The 23,409-nt window shown below is 44.5% G+C and overlaps 1 protein-coding gene across 2 annotated transcripts in view; it reads left to right on the plus strand.

The window, feature by feature from the left end:
* The window catches only part of PRMT3 (protein arginine methyltransferase 3), a 739,945-nt gene that overhangs the window by 41,612 nt on the left and 674,924 nt on the right, over nucleotides 1–23,409 (plus strand). For both annotated transcript variants that reach the window (XM_069221933.1, XM_069221934.1), the window contains exons 3-4: nucleotides 1,853–1,935; nucleotides 4,657–4,706. In XM_069221933.1, coding sequence (XP_069078034.1) covers nucleotides 1,853–1,935; nucleotides 4,657–4,706 — 133 coding nt within the window. The remainder of the gene's footprint in view (nucleotides 1–1,852; nucleotides 1,936–4,656; nucleotides 4,707–23,409) is intronic.

A 23,409-nucleotide genomic window follows, 5' to 3' on the forward strand; every position in this document is an offset into this window, starting at 1 on the left:
TCACTTATTGTTGTATAACTTAACATTGCTTGGGTAGCCTCTGATTCTGCATAAAATATCCCAAAATCATTATTTGTTCATATTAGAGGTATACGAGAGAGGATGCCTTTTTGTCAAATTTTCTAAACCAATAATTGCAGGTGGCTACATTGGATAGCAACAGGAAATATACTGAAAATCCTTCCAAGCAAATTGGGCTTCTGCACTCTCAAATTATGTTTTATTGGTGGAGATAATTTCTATCAATGTCATGGATTTGTGATTACTTAGCGTGTAGAGATGGACTACTCCATTCAGCTACTGTCCATTGGGTAGCCGATGCAAAGAAAAAATGTTACATTTTTACAGCTATTATAGGATTTCTTAAAAATGCTTTTTGTTGAATTGTGTGCCTTGATTTCTTTTAAGACATGGTATGTCTCCCCCCCCCCCCCCTCCCCCAATCCACATGCTTTGACCTGGTACAGTAAACACAACACCTTGGTAACACATAACATGTTGTCTATTAGGAGTGGCAAAAGTAAGCATCACAAGGTCATCGGCTATCTTAACATGGTATAAGGGTGTTCTGCATGCATTTTCAATCATCAACACTGCCTTAGCTAATTAACGCTTTCCTCCGTGCACTATTCCCATTATACTGCACACTCCACCCCGTTTGATGAGTGTCAGTATGCGCAAAAACCATATAATTTGATTGGATTTACGGGCAGATTACTGTGGAATCCAGTAAGCATTGTATTAAGAGTTTTCGCTCTAATATACAGCTGTTTATTGTGTACATATAATTTAACATTACCGTAGCTCGTATAGCAAAAGCAATGAGCAGCCAAATAAAGGAGTGCAACATCAGGTTAAAAAGTTTTGTGGCCCCGGGTGCCCATCCAAGAAATGTTGTACCAGTGACGCTTTAACTGTTGAATATGCACGGTGATGTACCCTTTTATAACAGTTGCTAGGAAAAGGCACTGTAACTTACTAATATATATGAACATATATCTACTGCCCACCAATTTTGTTTGTTTATGTGGTTATAATTGCGTTAAGCGACTGCTTGTGCTTCGTTTTGTTTGACTGTCCTTTAAGGTTTGTTTTATCTGACAGCCTCTCAAGAAGTGTCATGCGTAAAGATTGTGATATTAAAATATGGATTATGGGGAACATGGTGACCAGTGACCAAAATATCATGAGACAAATGGAACCAACCACGGACACATCTGTCATGTTGAAGAATTTTCCATCCACATAGATGTCTGAATTCAATGTTAGAAAATGACAGTCTGATCTGAAAATGCATTCCACTAGGTTTCACCATTACAATATTTCCATTATGTTATCCTGATTGCTAAAGAAACATTCTGCTGGTATGGGTTGTATTCAGCATACAAATGTTATACTAATACCTTAGGCAATATTATAACCAAGTAAAGATAGGACACCCCTACTTAAGCTGGTTTTTTGCCTGTCAAAACCATCCCTATTAGTGAAGCCAAGATCTTTGAGACATTTCAAGAAGCAATCCAGTCCTAGCTGACCGGGTCATTCCACACTTGACAGCCATGCTACCATGTGACTCCATCAGACATTCCAAAGTAGAAGACATTTGAATAGATTATCAGCTGTTTTCATATTGAGAGTGGAGAACATATTAGATGTCATTTAAAAACTGGGATGTGGTCTGTATTTTCTTACCCGCTCTTCTGTTATAAAGTCCATTTCCTTTGGTTCTGTTGTGTAAGGTAAAAAAAAAAAACAGAAGAAATTCTGGGTCTTATCTGGACTAAGGCGGGGGGATTAATCTGATAAATTGCATTAATCATCTTAAGCTACCTTTTAAATGTATTTTTTCTAGGCTGTTCATTTCTGCGGAAGAAACCTTTTCTCACTGCAAATCAGAACACCAGTTTAACATAGGCCAAGTGGCCCAGAAACATGGTAAGTTCCAATTTAATTATCTGTTAATATGTCTCTGATGTATGTGTTTTATAATCTGATTGTGAGAATGCGCAGGCGGTTGAAAATATCCACATGCCTACAATTCTTGGACTGAATACACTCGGGCTGGAAAAAAATACCACGTATTGGGTTTGATTTGCTAAAGCATGCAGCGTTACCACATTAGAGCAGGATACTTGAGGGATGTCGGCAAGAGCAGACAAAATACTGTAGTTGCAAAATCCAAAAGACCACTGGGCTGGGAGAGATGTGATTGACGAAGTATCCAGAGAATGACTGAAACAATCTTATCGAAGGTAGCTGGTGATTGAAAGGGGTAGTACCAAAGCCCGCTTTATGTATGTTTTTAGCAACAGGTCTGTTTGACAACTGCACGGTCAAACCCAGCCATGAAAATGTTGACAAGTTTGACATTAGACAGGAGAAAGATATGATGAAAGAAGATCGAAAACCGCTGTTCCTGACTGTTGCTTCTTTTTCTTTTGGATGGGAAAACAGTGCAAAAGGTGTTGTGATGTTCTGTTAAACGGCCATACTTTTCCCCTCACCTGTGTTGGAAAACAAACCCCAGTGGGGAACCTCCTGTATCGAGCACACCTTGCTTGGATGCTGCTTGTAAAATAGGTCCAGAACGTAAAGTCCTTTCCTGTTACAGATTGAAAGATAAAGTCAGGTCTGACCCGATTCTTGAGGTGGACATCGTTAGCTCACGTGAAGCTTCTAGGATGTATGTCCTCATTATGTACTTTTCTTGGGCTGGGACCTGCTCAGCATTGAACGAAAGGCCAACATACAGGACCTCCTTAGAATGAGAAAAGCAGATAATAACATTTTATAAAGGAGCACTAACCAAAATTTACCCAAAAATGGACAGACGAGCTGAACTCTAGACAGTCTCTAGGGAGTAGCTCTCTCTACACAGAGCTTTGTTCTAACTGATTCAAAAGATGTCCCACAACTAGTTAAACTTCTTCAACTCAAGCCTCCTGATACACTCTCTACGAGAAAGGCACTTACAAGCTTTCACAAAAACAACACATGCACACGTCCTCCCTCCTGCTCCTTCTCCTTCTTCTCCTGTCACAATCGATTTCCTACCCCTCTACTCTTCACCTCTGGTCAGTACTGAGCATTGATCCCCAGGGGCACCGTTAAATAGTTTTGATGTCATTTGACACTTGGGTGTGATATTAGTGAGCGCCATTCCTTATCTCTGAACACCCCATGGAAGCAATGGGCCATGCACTTCATAAGAACATTGGGTTCTGCGCCTATGAAGAGCACTAAATGTTCTGCACTGATATTCACTTGAGGGGAGCGGTCAGTATCTGACAATCCACAGGCACACAACTGTGTGCATCAAGGGGGCCAAGAGTGATATATTGGAAGGGGTAAGTATCAGACATGTAGATGACCAAAGGCTGATATCAGAGAGAGGTCAGGTTGTTTCATGTCGGGCATGAGCAGTGAAATCCAGTCCTGTTTCCGCTGCATATAATTTGGGGCTTGCCTTATTATTTTTTTCTTTGTATTCTGGAGTTTCCATTGTTTTTCTATTGCAAACTTGTGCCTACAAATATCAGACAAAGAAGGGTGGTTTTAGCTTTTTTCAATGTATTTGAGTGATTTGTTTGCAGGGGTATATTTGCAGGTATTTTGTACACGTAGCACGGGGCAGACATATACCGACATGCACAACTTACAGACAAGCATACATGGACACTAACTACGCTGCAAGAGATCCTCGTGTCATATGCAATACCTTCATTCAGCTTTCATTCAGTTTTTGAACAGCACTTTGTATGTTTTATATTAGATAAAGTCCATTATTTTATTATGTCACTTTCTTTAGTCTGGGACATGAACTGTATGTTTCGTTAATCGGTTCCAATTTCAGCTTACTGTGTCATCTCATATAAACAAGCATTGGCAAAGCCAACAGGCCTGGCATTGGCTGCCAGTGCACTGGCTTTGCCAGTGCTTGTTTTTTTTAATGTTTTTGTAATGTGTTTCTTAATGTTGTTACAAAAACAGTATGAACATGGCTGCATCACAGGTGGGCATCTTTTGAATGTTTCTGAAATATAATTTCAAGAAAATATTCCAGAATAGCCATCTTTGCATGCATGGCCGGCCTTCTTTCAATGGGATGGAAGCTCATCTAAAAACAGTCAACCTTATGTGCACGTTTGCATGCAAGGGTGGCCCTCTTGAAGTGGATTAAAATTTGATTCATAAAAAAATGGCTGCCTGGGCCTATGTAAGGGAAGGGTGGCAATCACTGAATAGATTAGCAGTCCATTCATAAGAAGGTGATTGGGAGCAGTACATACCTGGGATGCAGCCAGGTAAACCAAAATAAGTAGTAAAACTAAAGAAAATATAATGGCCTTCAAGTCATGATGACATTGTGCAGGGGCATAATGTTGCCTTTCACAGAGAAAGGAACCAGTGGCAGAAGTCTGACCCATTGCCCCAAGCTGTATACTGTGGTGAGCAGAAGCAAAATGTGAATGACAGAAAAGCAAACCAGGGATAAAAAGAGCGAATAGAAAGCCTCAATATGAATATAGTGTATGTACATTTTGTTTGTAAAATGAAAAGGTCTTGGCTAACACCAGACCTAAAAATGTAGTATATGCAAACAGTATCTGAATTTTAGAATCTGTTTATTCTTACATTGCACTTTTTCTATTTCAGGGCTTGATTTTTATGGATACATCAAGTTAATAAACTTTGTTAGGATCACAGTAAGTATTTTCCATTAAACACATTGTCATGCCTGATAAACGACTGATAACAAAAAAGTTATCCTATTTAAACAGCATGCTAGGAAATGAACTACTCCTGTCATCCTCCATCGCCAAACAAGGCTCATGTACAGTTGCTCCTGAAGTACCCTTGCTTCTTTTATTTTGCACATGACTTAGCTTTCTGCAGATGGTACCATCTTGGTACAGTAGTTGGGGAGAGTGTGAAAATCTGTATTCTGTGTGACTTGGGACATCACTCTACTAAGGTCTATGTTGACCTGAATACAGTGTCCATTGATCACAGTGTTTATGCTAAAATATAATGAACAACACACAGGTTCATTAATGGAGAACACCCCATTCATAGGTCAGGTAACATCCAGGTCCACCTGCAGCTGAACTTATGGGATCACGTGTCATACCAGGGCTGGAACAGTCTTACATTCTACATTTTCTCATTTGTAAAATAACATTGCCAGATACCACACACCTTCCTCCTTTAGAAACAATAGCAACAGAAGAAAGAAAAGCTAAATCCTAGACCTAAAAATGGAATTGAAACATAAGTAACAAAAACAATACACAAAACATTAGAAGTATATATAGGCAATAGTACATGATGACCTTTAACGGTACAGACCACTAAACATAGAAAAGTATAATTCACACGGGATCATTTCCTTTGTACACTACTATTCTATTAAGGTTCCAGAGTTTTCCATATCCCACCTTAACAGCATTGTGAAAGTTTGATGATTTTCTGAGAACCCATGAATTTGAAACCACTTTTTGACAACACAGGTTCTTTGTCATTACCAGATCACCAACTGAGACATCAAATTTCTTCACACCTTTCCAGATATTTTAATTAATCTTCCGGTTTTCCACGCACCTCTTTTCCCTCTCACTACCACCCTTCCTTGATTCCCATGAAACACTTTCACACTTTACCCAGTGAAACCAGCCAGGGGACAATGTGGTTTTGGCCTTCCTTCCCCGAAACAATTCAAAAGTAACCAATGTGTGTGGAGAGAACCTATGTGCATACAAAATCCTCTTCAACCCTTCCTTCCAATTCCTTCCTGCACATACTTCCAACTGAATACATTCCTTAATTGCTCTAATTAACTTCTCAACAGTACCATTTCTCTCGAGATGATACAGTGAACACCCTCTGTGCTTAATACCTTTCATGCGCAAACAATCCTCCATTTCAGCTGAAACATATTGAGGATCATTGACAGTCATTTCAAACCCCTTTTTGGTGAGAATTTCGACGAATTGTAAATTGCCTTCACCACACAAAGTTTTTAAATTTCTGAACTGACCAATAGACACCCAAAGCTTCCCTCGCAATTGTGGAGTATTTCATTTCTGCTCCACGTAAAGCTCTGGAAATGTACGCAGTGGGTCTAATTTTTCTCCCTCAGACTCCATTTGCATTAGAAAGCCACCAATGCTCTTTGTACTCACTCCTGTCATTAGAAAGCATTCCTTGGAGAGATCAAAACAGCTCAAGTTATCTGCATCCCCAAATTACTTTTTGATGTCAGTGAACTCCTTTTCACAATCTTCATCCCAAAGAATTTCTGCCCCTTTTTTTTAAGCAGTTTTCTCATAATCAACGGTTTGGAAGTCAAATTCGGTCAAAACTTTATATGAAATTCTGTCATACCTAAGAACAATAACAGTTCATACTTTTTCTCCGTACCCATGTTATTAACTTGGTCCTTCTTTGGGTAAACTCTCTCAGAATTAACCCCATGACCTAGAAACTCATTCTCCATCCTCCCAAATGCACACTTGCTCTGTTTGAGTGTTAACCCATTCTCCCTTACTATACTCAACACCTTCTTGACTCTTTCATCGTGCACTTCTGTAGCACCATTGTAACTTAGGATATTTTCTTGGAAGCATCTGACACCTAGCACACTCCCAAATAGGTGGTACATCACCTGCTGAAAAACCGCAGCAGCTGATACTAAACCAAATGGCATGTGCATGAAGCAGTAGGTTCCATAAGGAGTTATAAAAGTGAAGTAGTCTTTCGAGTCTGGATGCAGCTTTATATGGCGATATGCCGCAGTTAAATCTAAGGCTGTGAAGTACTTTGCATCATGTAACAAAGAGACCATCTCTGTGATGTTGGGGAGAGGAAAATGATCACTTATTACACACCTGTTAAGAGGTCTCAGATCTATGCTTAGGCTATTACCCAAAAGTGTTCAAGCTACTACATTGGGTGCAACCCATTCAAAGCTCTCAACCAGCTCAATTATGCCTTATTCACACAACCTTTTGATGTAACTTTCAACCACTTCCCTTATGGAGATAGGAATTGAGTGCACCCTTGCAGCCACCAGCATTGTCCTTGCTTGAACTTTATTTGGTGCACATAGCCCTTCAAACAATCCATCTTCTCACTGAAGGTTTCAGAATACTCATCAGAACATATAGTTACATCTTCCCCCTGCCAAACCTTGAGTCCCTGCACCGCGCACAAATGCAACTCCTTTGTTGGAAAATGGCCCTCTCTGAAGGGTCACTCCAACCTTTTTGCCTTCCTCCTCCTCTTTTTCTGACCTTGTTTTTGTTGGCTTTGGTACTCTGGGCACTTTACCACTGCTAACCAGTGCTAAAACTGCATGTGCTCTCTCCCTAAAACATGGTAACATTGGCTCATACCCAATAGGCATATTTAATTTACTTATAAGTCCCTAGTAAAGTGCACTAAATGTGCCCAGGGCCTGTAAATTAAATGTCACTAGTGTATCAGCAGCAGTGATTGTGCCCCCCACATAAGTAGCCCCTTAACCATGTCTCAGGCCTGCCATTGCAAGGCCTGTGTGTGCAGTTTCACTGCCACTTTTACTTGGCATTTAAAACTACTTGTCAAGCCCTAAACTCCCCTTTTGTTACAGATACGTCACCCCTAAGGTAGGGCCTACGTTGCCCATAGGGCAGGGTGCTATGTAAGTAAAAGGCAGGACATGCACTTATAGGTTTTACATATCCTGGTAGTGAAAAACACCCAAAGTCATTTTCCCTTATTGTGAAGTCTGCTGCTATCATAGGCCAGCATTGGAAATTCCCTTATATACTTTTAAGCTGTAATTTCTTATCTCAAAAGAGTAGCATTGTCATTTTTGGTATGGTTGGAATGGTAGTGAGAAATCCTGCTTACTGGTGAAGTAGGATTTAACATTTATATCTTAGAAATGCCACTTTTAGAAAGCAGGCATTTATCTGCATTTACTGGTCTCTGTGACGGACAGCTTGTGTCCAATCCACGTCAGTGGTGGTTGACAGCTCTTCTTGTGCATTCCACTCAGACTGCTATAAACACAGGACACTCAGCTGCAGCAGCATTCATCTGCATACAGATGGGTGTCTCTGGGCAGGAAGAGTGGAGGGGCTCTCACACTTCAATGCTAGTGGCCTGACCCCACACAAAGGACTGATAACCCCCCACAGATCTCCTGGCAGACAGGATTGGGTTGAAAGGGGAACTGGTGCACTTCAGAACCACTCTTTGATGTTTCCCTCACTTCAAAGGTGCATTTGGGTATATATACTAACTCTGTGACCACCTCAAATCAGACACTTCTGGACCTACAACTGGACTCTGTCAGAAGGAATACTGTGCTGCCCAAAGGACTTATCTGGATGCTTTTCTGACAGGAATGCTCTCCTGCTTGTCGCCCTGCTGCTTGCTGCTCCCTGACTCTGCTGGAAGGAATTTGCCTTCCCCTACAAGTGATCTACAAGGGCCTGGACTGGACTGAACAAATGCAACTCCTTTATATAATCTTCTCTAATCATAAAAGGACTAGGGGAGTTGGGATCCAGTATGATATCTGAATCTGTCTGAGGCCTACTCAAAACACTATCCCCTTCACTGGGACATATGCCTTCCCATGGACCATCTTGGTCGTGAAGCCAGTGTCCGATTACAAATATCCTCTGAGATCAGTTGTTTGCCCTCCATAAGCTCCAGGAACCACATCTGGATCCTTCAGCTTGATCTTATTACTGAGCTCTTTATCAAACAATTCATTAAATATGAGAGTAAGCTACGCCCCAGAATCAATGTTACAACATCCATTTCACACAGGACATTTCTTAAATGAGGCAAAATGCCCTGCATTGCCACACTGATAACACACACCTTTGAATTTGGCCTGTTGAGGTTTTGAGATTTTGTTTTTACTTTCCTCCATGCCTTTAGTCTCATCCTCCTTAACATCCACCTTGCTCAAAGCAACTTTCTTACCCTTATTTAACTTTTCTACACAGGCTAAAGTATGTTCTATATGTTTTGCAATGCAAATAACCTCATGCAACGCCCGATCATTCTTCACCCACAATTTGTGTCTAAATTTGTCACTACGGAACCTCAGCAGAAATGGATCCCTGATGCATTCTAATGTGCCCCCAAACTTGCAGTTGGAAGCTAACTTCCTTAAACTTGTTACATATTCTTCGACACTCATTAGCCTTCTATTCTCTCATACCTTTCGAGGATAGTGCTAACCCTTGGAAGGTAATGTAGATTTAATTTTTTCATACACATCAAGTTCATCATCTTAGTTCATCATCTTCATCTCCCAAATCTGGAAGATTCTCAAATACTTCTTGCCCCTCGCACCCCGAACAGTGTAACAACAGGGAGGTTTTCCTCTCACTAGAGAGATTCGATCCACAAACTCTTGCATAGTGCAGAAATGTTTTCTTCCACTTAGACCATACAACAGGTGGTTGACAAACAGCAGTAAGGAAGAATGGTGGAGGAACAACGTTCTGCATGATGCGAATGTTAAGAGCGCTTACCCGACTGAGAAAGTAAAAAAAAACATGAGAAAAAAATGGAAAACTTTGTTCAGTACAAACCAAGATCGTCAGTTGTAAGAGTACTGTCCACTCCTTCACCAGTGTGTAGTAGAAGGTGTGCCTGTTGCCATTGTAACATGCAGAAATCAACTAGTGCACAGCGAAACAACACTGCGAGGCATGCCTATCGCCAGTGCGATGTGTTGTTGCGATGTAGTGTGCCACTGTTGCGATGTCTTTAGGATTACAAGGCATTTTTATTGCCGATGGGAAAACAGGCATGACTCATCAGGCAGAAGCACAGGCATGTCTTTCGCCGCTGTGATGTGTCGTTGCTATGCAATGCGTTATTGTTGGAAAGAACAGGCACAATACTGCAGCAGACACATAAGGTGCCTGCAGAAAAATGGCTGCCACGGCGTGCTGTACATTGTTTCTAGAAGAAGGTTTTGTTCTGGTAACGTTGGGAAAAACTGACAGCATTTTCTGCAGAAATTGGACCGCTAACTTCGCCAACTACAGAGACGTAGCATGGAATTCAGAGCGCCTCACATTCAGGAAGACTCATCGCAGGATAGCCCGTGTCTGCATTATTTAAAAAGTTCCAAGAATTTCAAAGGGACAAGTACTGATGGATGTAGGTAACATGCACACTCTGCATTTGCACCTGCTGTCGTTGTGCTTTCCCAGTCGTTTAGTTCCTTGTTGTAACTGTATAGAAACACTCAAATCCACCATAAACAGCACAAACGTCTCCTGACACATAACGATAATTTGTGGTGAATCCAAAAGCAGTTAATTCGCAGAATGCCCAACGGAAATGAAGAATCCAAAATTGTAATCCTGTGCTAGAGCACAAATCCTCCAATATTAGTATGGAGATGTCTCAGGATAAGTTGTATTGAAACAGTTTATAATCACAAAATGTTCAAGGAATTGACAATTTGAAAATTGTGATCCTTGAGCAAAAGTAGAAAGAAAACAAATCCTGAATAGATAGTTGTAGGTGTTGTGATGCTCTACTTTCCGCTCGTTGCCAGTGTAATAAAGTGAAAACTCAGGTGAAGGTTAGAGTCGGTTCTTTAATGGAGAGCATCCCATCCATAGGTCAGGTGACATCCAGGTCCAGCTGCAACTAAACTCATGGAATCACCTAACCTGTCATCACAGGGCTGAAACATTCTTACATCCCTCATTTGTAAGATAACATTGCCAGATACCACACAAGTGGATTGCTGACATTCCTGGAGTTAGGAGGCCTAGACGCTGCTGTGGAAAAGCTGAGGCAGTCTTCGCCTTAGTAATTCAATAAGGTCCATTTGCTGCTGAGGGCTGCTGAAAAGCCTTTTCGAAGTACAGCCATTTCTTGCAGGGTGTATATGTAGTCTATGTTCTTCAGAGTTTGACGGGCTCTTTAGAGGAGGTCCGCATTTCAAAGCATTTAATTTCACTGTTAGTTGTTGACCAGGTACAACATTCTCACACCATTTTGTGCGCGTGTTGTGGGTGCTCTCAGGGCTGGACCGGGGAACCAAACCAGCCCTGACAAATATTTTCAAACCTGCTCTGCTGTCTCTGCTTCTTCAATCTTTCTCTTTCCGTCCATCCATTCCCTCTTTTACATTCTCTCCTTTCTCTATTCTCCTTATGTAATCTCTTACTCTCTACCTTCCCCCTCCCTCTCTTTATATTTCTCTGGAAACCTCCCTTTGCCTTCTAACATTAACGTAGAGCAGCTGGGGAAAGTGACTGAGATGCCTGTGCCTGTGCCTGTGCCCTACAAACCAGACTGCAGGGTTCCAGCCCACCAGAGACATGCCTGATAGAATAAAAGGCCTGTCTAACTATTGGTGCTCCAATCTGGCGGTGACCCTGCTCTGAGGAACCTCACTCTAGACAAAGAATGAGTCTGGAAATCAGCCTTAGAAGGACACATGAAAGGGGAATGGACCCAAACCGGTTCTGAAAGTGCAGACTGAGAATATACATCTCCTGTCTGGGATATGTGTATAAAGGTGGGAGCTTTTGACCCACTTGCTCCAATTCAAGTCCTCTTTGATCAAGGAGAGGGTGCTCCACAGAGTACTCAAAAGATTACTGCTCAAGTAGGGCTAGTGCCTGCAAGACAGCCATCTTTCCAGTGATGAGGGGACATCACCTGGAGTCTGTTCTGAGGTGCCATAAATGCCATTCCCTGTTGTAGAAAGGAGTTCCAATAGAGTGTTGCAGGGAGTCTGCTTTTGCAGAACTGTGGCTTGGGACAACAGAACGTCAGAATACAGGGGCTGCGCCACTTCTTCCAAATCAGTACTGTCATACCAAAATACCTAACTAGCTCACAGTGCCTTACTTGCCCTCCTAACCTTACAGAGTGACAAGTATTGTGGCAACCCAAAAGGTACGACACTCTATCCCCCTCTCAGGGGACAGCGGAAAACAGGTCAGCCTTTTCATACATTATCTTACGTATTCATACCAACAGTAAAAAAGACACAATGAAAGTATGCACTATATTGCAACTAACAGTCTATTATGAAGCAAAGTAAACGTGATTACAATACTGGCAATAATTCTAAAAATCATAATAGCAGTTAGAAAACTGTATAACACAAGTAGCACCACTATAATGCAAATCTAGTGGCCTGAGCCTACCCTGTAATTGTATGCGCAGGAAGACTATTACTATTATTTGGGATACTGGGAGCGGAGAACCCCATACCTTTGTTTGCGTATTTAAGTGGTCCTCATCAAAAAGTGTAAGCCCAGTTTACACAGGCTGCATGCCCGGAGGGCATCTGTTCCCCAGACGAGTTAGCTCTGCTACAATCCTCCTCTGTAAAAATAAACACTACAGGACCTAATTTATAACGTTAATTGATACAGTGAAAAGCTGCTGTGCAGTGTCTGTAGGAGCCTGGGAATAATTGGTGGACATTTAGAAAACAACACCAGGCACTTGTGTTTAGAGTGCTAACAAATGAGGCATAACTATAGTGAGTCCATGAATAGGCCTCATGACAATAGCTGGTGGGAATAGACATTGTTGAGCCATTTGATCTACTTACAGGCAACAATTGCATTTTGGTTGTGATTGATTGTGCCACCACATACCCTGAAGCAGAAACCCTGAGGTCACAACTGCAAAAGTTGTAGCTAGGGCTCTCCTATGGATCTTTTTTCAAGGTCTGATTTCCTAAGACAGGGATTTCTGACCAGGGAACCCATGTCATCTCCTTGCACGTGGTATCAGAGATGTGGGAGCAAGCTGGTGTCACATAGCACTTTGATGGGAACGCTACCAAAGAACGTAAGTAGGACCTTCTCCTGCCATGTCCCTTATTCACTTACTGGGAGATTTCAGAGAAGAGAGTGGGTTTCGGTTACTTTGAACTTCCGTTTGAGCAGTACAGGTCATGCTCACCTTGAATAAGAAGGGAACTTCAGAGTCACCTCAGAAGGATGTGATGACTTTGTGATTGGCCTCAGGAAATTCATGGTGCAATATGTGGTATGGGCTAAGCAAAACTGTCTGGTTAGCCATGAGCTGATGAAGTAAAGGTGTGACCAAAAAGGGATGCTGATAGGGTACCACGAAGGTCGGAGGATAAATGCATGGTAGTACAGAAAGTGTCTGATGTGAACTACTTGGTGGGCACAGGTGCCACAAAGGTACCCAGCGGGGTATTCCATGTGAACTGGCTGAAGCCTTATTTCCGGAGAGATTACACAGTGAGCATTATGGCTGTGCCAGACGAAGTTGAGGATTTGGCCTTTTTTTTTTTTGTTGCACAAGAGTGGTGGCCTGCTGGCCCACTCATGTAAAGTTCCTCTACTAAAAGCCAGATCAGTAGGTATATGTGTAGTTCACATGATACATGCATCATGTGTGTCTGGGCAAACCAGAGGGAAGGGGGTCTGTTGTTTCCATTTTAGAAACCCTGGACCTATTTATTTGCACAAGATGGGAGGTGAGGTACTAGCCCAGACAGCGGAAGTATATTGCCGACATTCGTGAGACGAAAGGGAGGGGGACACAGACACTGCACTGGAGAAGAGGAGGCACGCTTCCCCTTAGTAAGTAAATTAGGCCCTTTTGCTGTAAAGAACTGCTGATTAGTCTTCCTGAAGCACCCCCGTTTTATGTAGGATGGGACTACACTCAAAAGAGGTCAGCGTTTTGTCTCTCTTACTGATCACTGTTAGTGTGGTTCTTAATGGCCCGGTACAAAATGCTTACACCTCTGCTATAGGAGTACCACATTCACTGATGTTGCAACTTGATGTTTCATAAAGTTCACCAACAATAAATCTCAACAGAACAAATTTTGGGGTGTTTGTTAGTGGACATTAACAGAACCTTTTTCCAGTGCTGCTATAATATCATGCTTATGTACTGCTGTCTCTCAATGCCTATTACTGTAAACTCTTGTAAATTCCTCAAATTAAAAAATAAAACATTATATAGACCTATACCTGTAGGCGTAATTGTGATGCTTTTTAAGAATTGGGCCCTAATTTGTTTTCATGTTGCCCATAGTGATACCCCTATTTAGGTTTACACTGATTCTTCATTACTACACTTTTTAAAAAAATATTGCCATGCATCAAAAACGTTTTACTAAAAGAAAGTATTTGAGGTAATTCAGGTTGCAAAATAGCTAAGCAAAAACTTTTTAAAAGTTGTAATTTGCCTTGGATTCATTTTGTTTTGAAAGCAAATAACAAACATCCTTACTTTTATCCTTCTGCATCTATTTACGTATAATCAGGGAGCATTCTTAAAGTATTGGAACAAATATCTTCGGGACGTTGGACAATAGGAACTCAACATCCCTGTTGCATAGTACCATTAGTTAACACATCAGGAAAGATTACGGTCCATGGAGCAGTCGGAAAGAAAACCACATTTGTATAATATATGTTGTGACTTGGATGCAAACATATACATAAAAGTACATTTGAGAGGCCAAGTATGAATGTCATTCCCCAATTATGTAAATGGTAGATGTTAGACCTGTCAGCTCTTGGTGTGGTTTCTCCTGTCTTCTTGCTTCTGACCTCCTGTTTTTGATCCTTTGCTGAATTTAGTTTTTGCTGGCTGTAGGACGCCGGGCACTTTACAACTGCTGACCAGTGCAAGTGCTCTGTCTAAATTGTATTGTGATTGATTTATTCATGGTTAGCATGTTTGATTTACTAGTAAGTCCCTAGTATAGTGCACCATGTGTGCCCAGGGCCTGTAAATCAAATGCTACTAGTGGGCCTGCACCACTGATTGTGCCACTCACATTAGTAGCCCTATAAATTTGTCTCAGACCTGCCACTGCAGTGTCTGTGGGGGCAGTTTTAAACTGCCATTTCGACCTGACAAGTGCACCCACTTCCTAGGCCCAAACCTTCCCTTTTACTAAATGTAAAGCACCCTTAAGGGAGGCCAAAGGCAGCCCCGGGGTGCAGTGTATTTAAAAGTAGGACATGTACTGGTGTGTTTTACATGTCCTGATAGTGAAATACTGCTAATTTTGGTTTTCCCTATTGCAAGGCCTATCTCTCCCATAGATTAACATGGGGATTGCCTTGAAATATCTTTTAAGTGCAATTTCCCATTGGGATCCGATAGAGATATGGAGTTTGGGGTCACTGAAGTCATAATTTGAAAAAATACATCTTTTGGTGTGGTTGGTTTTTGAATTGTATGTTTGAAAATGCCACTTTTAGAAAGTAGGCATTTTCTTGTGTAACCATTCTGTGCCCCTGCCTGTCTGTGGAATACACATCTGGATCAGGATGACAGTTGGCTGTTTGTGTATTCATTCTAGACAATCACACAAAGGGAGCTGAGATGTGCCCTGCATTTCCTGATGGCCCATCACCAGGCTGATGAGTCTTCCTGAGCCAAAGTGGTGGGAGGAACCAACACTTGCACCTGAATAGGCTTGTGCCTCTCCTCACACAAAGCAGTCTCCAACCCTATATAGTGTGTCTGAGGCCAGGACAAGGGAAGGCAGGGACTTGTGCACTACAAAGACTTCTCATTGAGGTTTGCCTACTTCAAAGGCAAAAACGGGCATAAGTATTGGACCTCTGACCCCACATAGTTAAAACACTACTGAACTGAAGACATTCTGCCAGGAAGAAGAGCTAGATGCTGTAGAAGGGACTGCCACTCTGCCTGTTGATTTGTTGTTCTGGCCTGCTGCTTCTGTCCTGGGAGTGAAAGGACTGGACTTTGCTTTCTACATCCTGCTTTCCAGGGGTCTCCAAGGGCTTGAACTGAGCTTGCATCCTGTTAAGAAGTCTCCGGCCATCAAAGACTTCATCTACCAGCACCTTGGCTCTCTTGCTGTGAGTCCTGACTTGCCAAGTGGTGCCAAATCCAGTTCCCGTGCCCTTGAAAGTGAGCTCTGATGCAACTAAGAAGAAACTAAGCACATCGACTCAAGAGCTACTTCGGAACTGGTGCCGTTCTCTGACGCTGTGCCACCTGCACCGGAGCCGTGGTCCCCGCTGAATGCAACAACTGTGACCTACAACACATGCCCTACACCGCTGCAGCACTTCCGAAGTGCCGCCACACCCAGAGTCCTGAGTGCTGTGTTCCCAATGTCTATGACACCTGACTCCGCTGCACTACCTGTAGCACGTGGTGTGATCTTGACACCGCAAAGTTGACGCCTTGCATCTTGACCTGCTGGATTCATCTACCCTGCCAGATCGTAAGGACCAGAAGCTTCACCACTGACGCTGCATCACCTCCCCTCCCCTGCAACCGTAAGGAACCAACGCCTCACGTCCCCTGCCTAGCAGTAAGGAACTGACGCCTCACCTACCCGGTAGCAATAAGGAACCAACTCCATACCCGCTTCAGCGACGCCTCACCTCCCTGACTCCATGCAGTGTCTTTGTTTCCTCATCCTTTTCCAAAGTACTGTATCGGGGGTCAGTGCAACTCCGTGACTGGCCCGCACTCCCTCACGAGTGGTGTCGGACTGTTGGGAATGACTGTCAAGGCACCGTGTTAGCCCCAGTTGGAGCTATTGTGTTTCTAAGCGCTTTACTAATATTTAATCTTTGAAAATTTGTATCTTTACTAGTGTATGTTGGGTTTGAGTCATTTTGGTGCTGTTTAACTCGGATAAAAACTGGCTGTTTTTAGAAACTGGTTGGTAGTATTTTTATGGTGTCTTCACTGTGTTACTGTGTATGTGAACAAATACTTTACACATTGCCTCTGAGATAAGCCTGACTGCTCGTGCCAAGCTACCAAGGAGGTGAGCAGGGGTTACCTTAGTTATATGGCTCCCTTACCCTGACTAGAGTGAGGGTCTGTACTTGGACAGGGTGCAAACCAGTGCAAACTAGAGACCCCATTTCTAACAGTAGATCAATAGTGGAGGATGAAGCGGAAGCTAGATGTGCTGTTTAGTGTCTGTGGGTACAAGGATGGGTGTTTTAAGTGGTAAAATGATGTCTTAGTGAATAACATTACCAGCTGTAACTAGTATATATAAATATTGAAGTGTATGTCTATTAACAAAGACATCATTTAACCCTTTGATGCATTCTTCTGAGAAGTCTATTATGTAAATAATCATGGGGAAAGATGCTAAACTTGGCAAATGTTTCTGGTACTTTTGTCTCGATTTATCAAGCTTTAATGCAGATAGGGCATCAGTTCAGTCTTTGCACAGTTGTGGACTATTTAAGACAGATGGGGTCTGTTAGACCTGACAGCCTTAGGGTAGTCACCCCTAACTTTTTGCCTGCCTCCCTCCTCTTTTTGGATACTGTTTTTGCTGGTTTTTAGACTCTGCGCACTTTACCACTGCTAACCAGTGATAAAGTGTATATGCTCTCTCTCTGTAAACATGGTAACTTTGGATCATACCTGATTGAACTATTTAATCTACTTATAAGTCCCCAGTCATGTGCACTCCAGGTGCCTAGGGCATATAGATTAAATGCTACTAGTGGACCTGCAGCACGGATTGTGCCACCCACTTAAGTAGCCCCTTTTCCTTGTCTCAGGCCTACCATTGCTAGGCCTGTGTGTGCAGTTTCACTGCCACCTCGACTTGGCATTTAAAAGTACTTGCCAAGCCTAGAACTCCCCTTTTTCTGCATATAAGTCACCCTTAATGTGTGCCCTGGGTATCCCCTAGAGCAGGGTGCTGTGTAGGTAAAAGACAGGACATGTACCTGTGTAGTTATATGTCCTGGTAGTGTAAAACTCCTAAATTCGTTTTTGCACTGCTGGGAGACCTGCTCCCTTCATAGGCTAACATTGGGGCTGCCCTCCTACACTGTTGAAGTGGCAGCTGCTGATCTAAAAGGAGCAGGGAGGTCATATTTAGTATGGCCAGAATGGTAATACAAAATCCTACTGACTGGTGAAGTCGGATTTAATATTACTATTCTAGAAATGCCACTTTTAGAAAGTGAGCATTTCTTTGCACTTAAATCCTTCTGTGCCTTACAATCCACGTCTGGCTAGGTTTAGTTGACAGCTCCTTGTGCATTCACTCAGACACACCCCAAACACAGGGTACTCAGCCTCACTTGCATACATCTGCATTTTGAATGGGTCTTCCTGGGCTGGGAGGGTGGAGGGCCTGCCCTCACACAAAGGACTGCCACACCCCCTACTGGGACCCTGGCAGACAGGATTGAACTGGAAGGGGACCTGGTGCACTTCTTAGCCACTCTTTGAAGTCTCCCCCACTTCAAAGGCACATTTGGGTATAAAACAGGGCCTCTGCCCTACCTCATCAGACACTTGCTGGAGAAGAAACCGGAACCAGAAACTACATCCTGCCAAGAAGAACTGCCTGGCTGCTCAAAGGACTCACCTGTCTGCTTTCTACAAAGGGCTGCTGTCTTGCTGTTGCCCTGCTGCCTTGCTGAACTCTTGTCTGGCTGTGAAAGTGCTCTCCAAGGGCTTGGATAGAGCTTGCCTCCTGTTCCTTGAAGTCTCAGGACCAAAAAGACTTCTTCCTTTCACTTGGACGCTCCGTGAGCCGAAAATTTCGACGCACAGCTTGTTTCGCGGCGAGAAAAACGCCGCACACCGACGCTGATCGACGCGACGCCCTCGGGACGATCGAGACTTCGACGCACAACCTCGCAAGGACAAAGCCGCTCGACTTTCCAGGAGAAATCGACGCGACGCCTACCGTGAGCGCGAAACTTTGACGCACGGCCTCGCAAGGACAACGCCGCCCGACTTCCAAGGAGAAATCGACGCGACGCCTGCCGTGAGACCAAATTTCCGACGCACGGCCTCGCAAGGACAACGCCGCCCGACTTCCAAGGAGAAATCGACGCGACGCCTACCGTGAGATCGAAACTTCGACGCGCAGCCCCGCAGAACGACGCGCAGCCGGAAAACAAGCAGGAGACTCCACGCACAGACCCGGGACATCTGGTAATCCCCGCGATCCACGAAAAGAGACTGTCTGCGCGCCGGAAAACGACGCCCGACTTCCCCGCGTGGAAAAAGAACGACGCAAGTCTTTGTGTGCTGAGGAGAAATCGACGCACCCACCCTTTTTCCACGCATCTCTCCACCCGTGGCCCTCTGAGGAGATTTTCCACCAGAAACCAGGTACTTTGTGCTTGAAAGACACTGTATTGCATTCTAAAGACTTAAGACACTTTATATCACTTCCCTGTGATATTTCTACAATTTTCCATTGCAACTTTATTCTTTTTGACCTACAATTATCCTGATAAATATTATATATTTTTCTAAACACTGTGTGGTGTATTTTTGTGGTGCTATATGGTGGTATTGTATGATTTATTGCACAAATACTTTACACATTGCCTTCTAAGTTAAGCCTGACTGCTCGTGCCAAGCTACCAGAGGGTGGGCACAGGATAATCTTGGATAGTGTGTGACTTACCCTGACTAGAGTGAGGGCTTTTGCTTGGACAGGGGGTAACCTGACTGCCAACCAAAAACCCCATTTCTAACATTGGTGATCAGCGGTGAGGATAGGACTTGTATTTGTGCAGTGACATACAGTAGCTAAGTATTTCACTACCTACCCACAGTTGAAGGTCAACTTGGTTTTTATCTCTTTTTGAAAATCCGTTTTTTCCAGACAATTTTCAAAAACTAAATCCTCACTCAACATGTCTCTGACTGGGTCTCAGACAGGGGACTTTGACCTAGTCCAGTTGGATACATACACGGTCAAACAACTAAGAGGATTCTGCAGGGCATTAAGGGTACCCACACAAGGGGCCTCCAGAAAGGAGGACTTTCAAGTGGCGCTGAGGGCCTGGGCAGAAGCCCATTTAGAGGATGATGAGGAAGAGGAGCCAGAAAATGGCCCCTCAGAAGGATTTTCACTATCTATGGATGGTGTTACCACTGCAATTGTGCACCCTTCCAGACCAGGGAGCAGTGTCTCCATGCAAAGCCTGACCGCAGAGGAAAGGAGAGAGGAAAGGGAGTTCCAATTGCAAATGGCAAAACTGAAAATTGAGGCACAACAGGAGGAGAGGAGGGCAGAAAGAGAAGCCAAACAAGCTGAGGCTGAAAGAGCAGCCAAACAGATTGAAGCTGAAAGAACAGCCAAACAGATTCAAGCAGAAGCTGAAAGGGCAGCCAAACAAGCAGAAGCTGAAAGGGCAGCCAAACAAGTGGAAGCTGAAAGAGCGTTGGCTGAAAAGAAACTATTGTTGGCTCATGAACTGAGTCTCAAGGAGCTGGAGATCAAGGCAAGACAGTCTGAATCCAGCAATAATGGTGGCAGCATACAGACAGGACCTGCTGGAGAAAAGAAGGTTCGTATACCCAAAAATGTGGTGCCCAGTTTTGTGGTGGGAGATGACATAGATAAATGGTTAGCTGCTTATGAAGTTGCACTAAGGGCTCATGAGGTTCCTGAAGGGCAATGGGGGGTAGCTATGTGGGGTTATGTGCCGCCATTGGGGAGGGACACACTTCTCACATTGGATCCACCGGATCAAAACACATACCCACTCCAGAAAGCCACTTTACTTGCCAAGTTTGGGCTGACCCCTGAGGGATACCGTCAGAGGTTCAGGGACAGCACCAAACAAACCACACAAACATGGGTAGATTTCTTTGATTTCTCTAGTAAGGCACTGAATGGATGGGTGCGGGGCAACAAAGTAGCAGATTATAAAGGTTTATATGACTTGATCCTGAGAGAGCATATGCTTAATGTTACTTATACCGATTTGCGCCAGCACCTAGTGGATAGTAAGCTGACTGATCCCAGGAAGCTTGCTGAGGAGGCGGACCTCTGGGTTAGCACCAGAGTGTCCAAAAAGGTACCTGGGGGGGACTCCCACAAAGGTGGCCAGGGTTCCCAACAGAAGAAAGAGGGGGGAGATAAACTTACAGATAAGGAACTCTCTAAAGGCCCCCAAAAGAATTCCCAGGGAGGGGGTGGCAACCCTTCCTTTTCCAAATTTGGGAAGAAGCCAGGGACATTTGACAGGTCAGGAAAATCTAGCCCCAAATGCATGGAGTGTTACCAATATGGTCACTACAAAGGCGATCCACAGTGCCCCAAGAGGGCACCGTCCACTACCGGACAGGCACCTGGGTTGACTAGTGTAGCACTCGGGGGGGAGATGGACCCAACTAGCTTTGGGGAGCAGGTAGAGATTTCCCTAGTGTCCCTGGGAGAAGGAGAAATGATGTCCAAGGTCCACATGCCTAAAAATACTTCCAAGTACCGGCAGTGGGTCCTCATTGATGGGCAGAAGGTGGAGGCTCTGCGTGACACAGGAGCCAGTATGACTACTATCAAGAGTCAGCTGGTGTCCACAGAGCAGATAATCCCTAATACATTCCACCAGGTCATAGTCGCTGACAATCGCGAGAGTCACCTACCGGTGGCTCGGGTTCCCTTTGAGTGGGGGGGGGTCTCTGGTACTCTGAAAGTAGCTGTGAGTCCTGCCATGCCGGTAGATTGTCTGTTAGGCAATGATCTAGAGCATACTGCTTGGAAAGAAGTAGAGCTCAGATCTCACCTGGAGATGTTAGGGTTACCTGAGTGGGTCTGCATGACCACCCGGTCCATGGCTGACCGAGAGGGAAGTCAAGGGCATCTGGAGCCTGGAACGATGGCCCAGGGAGCTGCCAAGAGAAGGGACAAGGGGCGCGGGAAACCGGCCCCAGAAGTTCCCACAGTGGCTGACGGGGCTCCTGAGGAGGAGACTCCCGAGCCAACTGGGGAAGACATTGCCACCCTAGGTGACTTACCTGAGCTTGCTGGCTGGCAAGTTGAGGGTGGACCCACCAGGGAGGAATTCTGCAAGGCGCAGAAAGAGTGTCCCACTCTAGAAGGGTTGAGGAAACAAGCCTTAAACCAGGCAGCAGGTGACGCCTCTGGCAATCACCACCTATATTGGGAGAATGATCTCCTCTACAGTGAGCCTAGGGTTCCGGTCTTTGGGGCAGCACGTGTGCTGGTGGTCCCCCAATGTTACCGAGCCTTCCTACTGGGTCTGGCTCACGACATTCCCCTGGCAGGACATTTGGGACAAGACAAGACCTTCAACAGGCTTGTCACCCACTTTCACTGGCCCAAAATGAGGACACACTCCGACAAATTCTGCAGGGCTTGTCCTACCTGCCAGGCTAGTGGTAAAGCAGGAAAGAGGGTTAAAACCCCCCTGATTCCACTTCCTGTCGTTGGCACCCCCTTTGAAAGGGTGGGCGTCGACATTGTTGGCCCCTTGGACCCCAAAACTGCCTTAGGCAACAGGTTTATCCTGGTTTTGGTGGACCATGCCACCCGGTACCCAGAGGCAATCCCTCTGAGGACCGTAACTGCATCGGTGGTAGCCAGAACCCTGATGGGGATATTTACCCGTGTGGGATTCCCCAAGGAGATAGTGTCTGACAGAGGCACTAACTTCATGTCCGCGTACATGAAGCATCTGTGGGATGCGTGTGGTGTAACCTACAAGTTCACCACACCCTATCACCCCCAGTCTAATGGGCTTGTGGAGAGATTCAACAAGACCCTGAAAGGCATGATTGGTGGCCTCCCTGAGGCCATGAGGCGTAAATGGGACGTCCTCTTACCATGCCTTCTCTTTGCTTACAGAGAGGTCCCCCAGAGGGGGGTAGGGTTCAGTCCCTTTGAGCTTCTCTATGGGTACCCCGTCAGGGGACCCTTAAGCATTGTCAAGGAGGGATTGGAGAACGCTCCAAAGACACCCCCTCAGGACGTGGTCAGCTACATGTTGGCCCTCCGCAATCAGATGACCCGCTTCTGGAAAGAGGCCCAAAGTAACCTGGAGGCCAGTCAAGAGGTGATGAAACAATGGTATGACCAGAAGGCCACTCTGGTAGAGTTTCAACCTGGAGACAAAGTGTGGGTAATGGAGCCAGTAGAGCCCAGAGCTCTCCAGGACCGCTGGTCTGGCCCATTTGAAATAAAGGAGCGGAAAGGGGAGGCCACTTACCTAGTGGACCTCCAAACCCCTAGGAACCCCCTAAGGGTGCTCCACGTGAACCGACTAAAAGCTCATTTTGAGAGGTCTGAGATCAACATGCTTCTGGTCACAGATGAAGGAATGGAAGAGGAGAGTGAACCTCTCCCTGACCTCCTCTCTGCCCAAGAAGGTGATGGGTCCGTAAGCGGGGTCATTCTGTCTGACTCCCTGACTCTAAACCAGAAAGGAGACTGCTATGAGCTGTTGGAGCAGTTCTCCCCCCTCTTCTCCCTTACTCCTGGACTGACCCACCTCTGTGTTCATGATATTGACACCGGTGACAGTCTCCCTGTGAAGAACAAAATTTACAGGTTGTCAGATAAGGTGAAGGCCAGCATCAAGGAGGAGGTCTCCAAGATGTTGACGCTAGGGGTTATTGAGA

This window comes from Pleurodeles waltl, chromosome 3_1 (assembly GCF_031143425.1).
Source record: "Pleurodeles waltl isolate 20211129_DDA chromosome 3_1, aPleWal1.hap1.20221129, whole genome shotgun sequence".
NCBI lineage: Eukaryota > Metazoa > Chordata > Amphibia > Caudata > Salamandridae > Pleurodeles > Pleurodeles waltl.